This window comes from Mustela lutreola, chromosome 6 (genome assembly GCF_030435805.1).
Source record: "Mustela lutreola isolate mMusLut2 chromosome 6, mMusLut2.pri, whole genome shotgun sequence".
Lineage (NCBI taxonomy): Eukaryota > Metazoa > Chordata > Mammalia > Carnivora > Mustelidae > Mustela > Mustela lutreola.
In genome coordinates this window covers 24,728,340-24,736,155 of record NC_081295.1, presented here as the reverse complement: position 1 = coordinate 24,736,155, position 7,816 = coordinate 24,728,340, and the positions used below count along the sequence as shown (strand labels likewise).

General features: G+C 53.2%; 1 protein-coding gene across 1 annotated transcript in view; it reads right to left on the bottom strand.

The window, feature by feature from the left end:
- Positions 1 to 1,888: 1,888 nt before the first annotated feature.
- The window catches only part of BEND3 (BEN domain containing 3), a 34,036-nt gene continuing 28,108 nt past the window's right edge, over positions 1,889 to 7,816 (bottom strand). Inside the window, exon 4 of the mRNA XM_059176959.1 lies at positions 1,889 to 7,746. Within this exon, the coding sequence (XP_059032942.1) occupies positions 5,494 to 7,746 (2,253 nt within the window). The 3' untranslated portion in view covers positions 1,889 to 5,493. The remainder of the gene's footprint in view (positions 7,747 to 7,816) is intronic.

Below are 7,816 nucleotides of genomic sequence, written 5' to 3'. Positions count from 1 at the left end.
GAATGGGGGTGAAGCTGGACAGCAGTGGAGACCCACACCCTAGCTCCTGGCCTTGCCTGGCCTCTGCTGCGTCCCTCCTGCCCCTTCTCCTGAGGACAAGCCCACCGCCACTCTCACGGGAACATCTCAGGTCTGCCCCAAGGGAATCCGATCCCTGGCAGTTCCTCTCAGACTCTTCCCGGGTGTGCTCACTGGTCCCAGAACAGGGCTCTCCACAGTCACCGGTGATCTCATACAGATCTGAAACCAGGACACCCACATCGGAGATCAGACAAACTGAGGCTTAGAGAACGTGGGTGGTCAAGGACACCAGGACTTGCACTTGTTTTCGGATCTGAATCTTTGTGTGCTATGGCTCAGAGGGTGTTCAGCAGCCAGACTGGTGTGCTGTTGCAGAAAAGGACCAACGGGTTTAAACCTTGACACCGCAGTTCACCAGGAGCGCAAACTTGGGCAAGAAACCTACTTCCCTCTGCTTCCTCACCACAACACAAATCATGGTTCCCAAGACACTCGTTTTTAGGAGAATTAAAGGAGAGAGTATATGCACCCCTCAGGGCCACACCATACCTTTCTTAATAGACACAATTCTGGAACTTACCTCACGGGTTTTTTTTTTTTTTTTTTTAAAGATTTCATTTATTTATCTGACAGAGAGAAAGAGAGAAATCACAAGTAGGCAGAGAGGCAGGCAGAGAGAGAGAGGAAGGGAAGCAGGTTTCCTGCTGAGCAGAGAGCCCGATGCAGGTCTCGATCCCAGTACCCTGAGCTCATGACCTGAGCCCACAGCAGAGGCCCAACCCACTGAGCCACCCAGGCGCCCCCACCACCATAGAATTTTTGAGACCATCATTAAGGCTGGGCTCTCAGCAGTGTGGCCGGCACATTTATGTACTTGGTGAATGTGAGGGGCCGTCACAGCGCATAGGGAAGGAGTGTTGATCACGCCTTTCTCACCACTGGCCGCAGGGGATGGTGGGGGACAGTTATGTTTGTTTAGAAGCTTCCCCAAAAAGGCCATTGCCTGTCACCATTCCAGTGATCGTGATAATTAACTTCGTGTGTGGTTCTTATCTCCGAGAACTAGATTTTATAAGAAAGCTCACAGATACTGAAATTCTGTGACTTCTCTTTTGGGCAGAAAACAAACATACCCCACAGCCAGAATGCAAAGAATTTAGTCTTCCTTCAAGTCTTGCTTAAACTTGTTACTCCAGCCCCCGACTGGCCCTAACCTGCTGATGAGGCTCACACACACACACACACACGTCAGGATTCACAGCAGAGCAGAGTCCCTGGGAAAAGTAGCCCAATCACCAGCCACAAGTTTCTATCTTCGTGACCCTCGGCCACGAAGGTATTTTTACTATGCATATGAAATAATTTATAATTAGCCGAAGAGGAGAGGTAAGAAAAAACACGTAACCGCTTGTTATCAGTTAATAATATGTTACCTTTGAGGAACTAAATCCCATTTACTCCAAAGTGAGAGAAAAAAAAGGCGGGGGGGAGGTTGAAAGTGGGGGTGCAGGCTTGGTCCTTGGTCGCAGGGCTGGGCTGGCACCTGACCAGTAAAGGTATGAAAAGGTCACATGCGCCTCTCACTGTGTGGCCAGGAAGTGGTTCGTGTAGAAAAGGATTAGGATTTATTTGGCAATTTCTGTCATTCAGTTGCAGCCAACTGAAATCCTGTGAACTGTGTCACGATCACCCTTGGGCGTAGAAGCTTGAGAGGCTGAGACACCCCCTACCCCCCTCACCACCCCTACCCCCGTTCCCATCCTCCCCTGGAAGGGGCTGAGGAGGCCTCACAGAAAGAAGGAAAGACTAGACCAACACAGGCTCTGAGCGACCTGGGCCCTAAGAAAACAAGATGTTACAAAGACCGTATTTTTTCTATTTTTATAACATTTTATATAACTCATAAAACAGTGCTTGTATAAAAATTCACACAAAGTTTGCTAGAGAGCATACAATTTCCAAAAATGTCCTGGGTTTTTGTTACATTCAGTTTTCTAAGGACGCACTCAAATCAATGGTAAAATGCAGACATTATGCGGTATTTCATTATCTTTGGTAAAACTATTCTCGTTATTTTGTCTCCTCACAGTATTAACTCTGATATCCACTTTGTGCAGGGTCTGCTTTCACTAGGATGTCAGAAAAACATTAAGGCTGGATCTACACGAGGCAAGTATTTCCAAATGGTATGAACGGCCCTGGGCCCCCACCTCCACTCCGCACTCCTACCCACACAGCCAGGCAGGGTGCGAGATCTCATGAGGGGTCTCGAGACCCCACTGCAACTGGACAAGAAGCCAACATTGCAGGGTGCAGGGGTGGGGTGGGGTGGAAACCGAGGCCATCTCTGTAGGAACCCAAGTGGCCGTGCTGTGGTGTGGGCAGGCCAGTGACTCTTACCATTTAAACAGCGAATTCTTTCACCACTAAGTAGATCCCATAGGTTGGTGGATGATTGCTGCAGATGTGGTAACCCCTCCAACCCAAACATAAAAAGAAAGGAAGATCTGGGGCCAACACCGAAGGGAGAGGGGCACACTATCGCCCATGACACTAGACACGACTTTATTCCCTGTCAAATGTTTGTGGTCATGTAGACACAGCCCAAGTGGACTGAAGCAGGATTAGAACACTTAGTACATTCATGACTACCTTCATACATTCTTTTAAACTTACTAACAGAGAGAACGAGGGACACTACCAGCTACCGTGACTTGCTAATTTTCCTTAACATCAGAATGTGTCTGTGCTAATTCTTTAGTCCTCCAGATACACGGGGGGAAAAAACAAAAAACAAGTAAAAAAAAAAAAATGAAGAATTTGGAATGGGAAGGGGAAGGGATTTACCAACACATTTTACGGAAAATATTAAATTTTGAAAAAGTAAGTATTTTGTACTTCTATTGCTTCATGTAAAAAACTGCCCTGGGGCCCGCCGGTATGGCCAGAGAACTGAGGAGGCCATACAGACAGACGCAGGACCTGCAGGTGCTTCCTGATGAGACAGTCCGGAGGGACAGGAAACAACTCCCAGAGTGTGTCCACCTCTCTTCACTAAAAGGGACTCTAAGATTTGGGGGTGCGGTGGTGGGGGGCAGGGCGGGGGGGGGGGAGGCCCTATGCAGGAAAGGTATTAAGGAAACCACCAAAACGCAGTTTCCAAAAACTGAACATGCTCTAGGTTGTGAAGAAACACATCTCATCCCTAGAACGTGTTGGTTTTTCTAACATGGGGAGACAGGACTTATTATTAATAAAATGATTGTGCTTCTGAAGTTGTAGGGTCGTAGTCCACCCTCTAGAAAGCAGGGCAATTTTCACATGGCTTGGAATCCTCTCGGACACATCCTAGAGACCAGGACAAATCCCACGGCACTCTCCAACCCACAGGGCCAGCGGGCGAGAGCGCCACTGCCATCTTTGGGTAGGCCGTGCGCAGGGGCACGCACATGCGTGTGTGTGTTGGAGAGACTAAGGCATAGAGAAAGGCCCAAGTGAGGGGGAAAAAGTGAGTTTCCTGGCTGCTCTAGTCCCTTCTTTCCAGGCACAAAGAGGCTGAGCTCATTGCTCATGTAGGTCCCCTTCATCCCACTTAAGTTTTTTAGATAGAAGAAATGTGTGTGCACATGTGCGTGGGTGTGGCTGTATGTGAGAGTCATTATGTCCCTGTGCATTTCTAAATTTCAATAATTTGGGTGTGCAGTTTCAACAGAAATAATCTGTAAATGGCATTTAAAAACAAATTTACTAAAATCAGACTGGCAACTTTACATTGCTCAAAATCCTGTCATTTAAAAAAAAAAAGCCCTCTGGGTACAGGCAAAATTATGTCATATAGCCACCAGAACTAAAGTCCTTATCAGTTGTATAGAGAAAATTCACAGATTGTTTCTATTATTTCTGCATCTTAAGGTAGCAAACATTAAGCCACTAGATTATTAACTCTGCAACGTTCCACAAGGGTTTTGGGACCACCCTTTGTGATTAAGTTCATTTTCCAAGTTTCTGGTATAATGTATTTGATTTGGGTGACACTGTTTCCCTTTCCTCTTAGGGCTTTGGAACCCAAGGTCAGGTGGGTAAAAGAATATCGTTTTTCAGAACTTTACCTCTGGGGAATTTCCTGATTGATGTCTCGGAGAATTTGCCACTGGCGGTGTGACCTTCCCAACCAGTGAGGAAAGAAGATATGTCTTACTCTGAGGCCAGGGGACTGGCCAGAGACATAGGGTAGCAGAGCTTCTGGGGGTCTGAGGTGACAGCTGAGTGGACTCTGGGAGGGGACGGGGGAGCCCCATTTGAACGACCTGTGACCTTCCAATGCCAGGTATCCCCAAGAGGGCCCGAGGCCTGGGCTTGCCCTGAGGAACAAGGATGCGCTACTGACAGGAGGGGCTTGCATTGAGGTGTGGGGGGAAGCCACCAGACAGCTCCCAAAACCCGGGTGTTGCACAAAAACACACACGGAAAGTAAACAGCTTTGGTGAGCCCAGAGGGGGCCCATCCTTAAATCAAACAAGAAGCCAAATAGTCACACACACTCTTTTCCAAGGAAATGTGTCTGCCCCTCCAAAGAGCATCCTTGTGGAGAGAGGGAAGGGGGCAGTGGAAGGACACAGCTCAAACTGACACTGCGTACGTGTTTCCACGTCTACCTACATTCATATCATCATCATCATCCAGTGTTCTCATCTACAGAGAGTGGGCACAGCATTCTACCAACACGGCCACTGGGAACAGGCCAGGTCGCAAGGGCAGGCCCCCTCCTCAGCACCACAGCGGAAGGTAGGGTGCAACCACCGAGGCAAAGGAGGTCACACTTCTCCATCCCCTCGACTGCCATCCGAGGGGCATCTTGATTCTTCCAAAGTCATATGTAAAAGACAAGGTCAGTAAAATTGGTCTCTATGCCACCTGAAGCTATTATTAGCCATCATGCAGGAACGTGGCATTTCTAAAAATTTCATAAATCTGAAACCATCTTTAAAAAAAGTCCCAGCAACCGAAGGCATCTTACAGTACTTTGTTTCAAATATTTAAAAGATAGTTTTTTTTTTAAGTAAAATGGCCCCCAAAGAGCCCAATGATTTTTTTTTCTTAAAAAGGGTTTCTCTTTAATTAAAAAAATGGATAAAAATGGAAGATGTAAAATGTGGGAAGTGGAACAAGAGAGTCGCTGACTATGCATTTGGAGTTGCAGAGGGTGGGGCGGTGGATGGAGAGACACGGCCAAGGAGAGAAGGGCCGGCTCCCGAGGCCTCTCCGCTCCCCCGGATTCTGGCCGCACCCTGGGGACACGGGACTCAAAGTCGCGAGGAGGAGACACGAACGTGAAGCTTCTGTCCCTCCTGCGGCTGCGTGGTGTCCACGTGTGCAAACCGAGCGAGACCCTCCCCGCCGCGTAAGGTGCGCGTCTGCGGACGCCCCTGGTGCGCTCGGAGAGCACGCACAGTCCCTGGGGGCGCCCAGCCGTCACTTCTCCACCTTCTTGGCCTTCTTCAGGATGTCGCATTTCTTCCTGTTGGGGCGGCGGCACCGCTCGTCGATGCTCGGGATGCACTCGTAGTGCCACACCTCCTCCATCTTCTCCACCGGGTACACGGCCTCCACGTAGTGGCGGATGAGCCGCAGCCGCGTGGGGTCCAGCTGCTTCTTGTTGCAGGCGCCGGAGTGGTTGTACTGCAGCCGGAGGTTCTCGGCCGTGAAGAGTTCCGGGAAGAGCCTGACCAGGAGCCGCGCGGCGAAGTTGCCCACCGACAGGCTCTGCTGCACGATCTCACGCACCTCCTTGTCGGACAGCAGGTACGGCGGAGGCACCGGGAAGTCGGGCGAGGGGACCACCAGCTCGTCCAGGGGGATCTTGCAGAAGTCCTTGCTGCTCCTTTCGGGGGGCAGCGGGGGCCCCTCGAACTCCTCTCGGAACCGCTCGGGGTTGACGGCGTAGCTCGTCAGGTCCCTGCACTCGGGGCCCGGCACGTGCACCTTGCGCTGCTGCTGGTAGGAGCGCCGCTGCTCCGTGTCGCGGCGCCGGCAGCGCTCGTCCAGCTTGCCCACGAACTCCAGCGTCCAGACGCGGTCGTTCTTGGCGCGCGGGTAGAGCAGCTGCACGTAGTGGCGGATGAGCTTGATGCGGGACGGGTCCAGCTGCTTCTTGCCCAGGGAGCCGCTGCAGTTGTACTGCTTGCGCAGGTTCTCGTGCGTGAAGAGCTCGGGGAAGAGGTGCACCAGCAGGCGCGAGGCGAAGTTGCCGATGGACAGACTGCTCTCGTAGATGCTGCGCAGCTGCTCCTTGCTGAGCAGGCACTCCGTGCCCGGCACCTCGAAGTCGGGCTGCGGGATCTCCAGCTTGTCGAAGTCGATGGGCACCAGCCAGATCTTCTTGGACCGCCGGCCGGGCCGCTCGCCCTCGAAGCTGTCTTCCACCTTGACCACGGAGATGTCGTCGGGCAGGCTGGAGGAGTCATAGCAGTCGTCGCGCGCCGGCTCACCCTCACTGCCCCCGTCCAGCGCCAGGCCCTCGAGCTCGTCGTTGAGGCGCTGGGCGCACTGCTGCAGCCAGGCCTCCTCCTCCTGCACGTCAGGGAAGTAGATCTCCGTGTAGTTGCGGATGATCCGCAGCCGCTGCGGGTCCAGCTCCTGCTTGCCGCCGTCCCCGTAGCAGCTGTACTGCTCACCCAGCTTCCGGTGGTCGAAGAGCTCGGGGAAGAGCCGGTGCAGGAGGAAGACGGCGAACTCGCCAGGGGAGGAGGCTTCGTCCAGGAACTCGGTGAGGTCCTGCGTGTCCACCACGTGGTCTGAGGCGATGGTGCTGCTCCGGTCCAGGGACAGGGCCTCCTCCTGGTCCTTGTTGTCCAGGAAGTGGCTGGCATCTACCTGCTCCGCCTCGAAGAAGCTGGCCACCTGGCCGCTGGGCTGGCTGTCCTCCATCTCCCGCTGCGCCCAGAAGCGGCTAAAGAAGTCGTTTAGCTGCGGCAGACACTCGGCCTGCCACACAGCCGTGTCCCTCACCGACGGGTAGTAGACCTCCACATAGTCGCGGATAAGCTGCAGGTGCAGCGACTCCAGCTTGCGCTTGGCTGCAAAGCCGCATGCGCTGCAGCCGCGGGAGAAGTCCACATCGCTGAAGAGCTCGGGGAAGAGCTGCACCAGCAGGCGGCAGGCCAGGTCGCCACCCGACAGGCTCTGGTCCACGATCTGCTTGAGCTCCGCCGCCGTGAGCTGGTACTCGGGGGGCGGCTGGAACTTGGCCACCAGCTCAGTGGGGCTCACCTGTTTCTTAATACGGCTCACCTCCAGGGAGAGCAGGTCCACCTTGCTGTGCAGCTGAGACATGTTGGAAGAGAGTGTGTTAAGCATATAGAACATCTTCTGGATCAGAAAGTAGATGTTGGGGTCCCCGTCGGCAGTGGCTGCTGCCCCGGTGCTGCCGCAGTCCCGCTTCTGCGGCTCATTCAGGAGCCGCAGGGGTGAGGGGCTGTTGCTGGAGTTGGCCTTGTCAAAGAGCTCATACGTGCCCAGCAGGTCGCCAGCGGGAGGGTTCTTCTTCTCCATGATCTTGTGTGAGATGCCGTACAGGGGCTTCTTGTAGGACGGGGTGCTCATGTCACCGCAGGGCTCCTCCTCGCCAGGCCATGTGGAGCCCAGGTTCTTGCCCCTGCCGGCCTGCTCCCCATTGCCCTGGCAGGGCGAGCTGTTCTCACGGTTCCGCATGCCTGCGAGGAGGGCCTGGAAAACAGACAGTGTGTTAGGCTCTGATTTACTACACGATGCGTGGGTCCGAGGCACACAGGGGTGC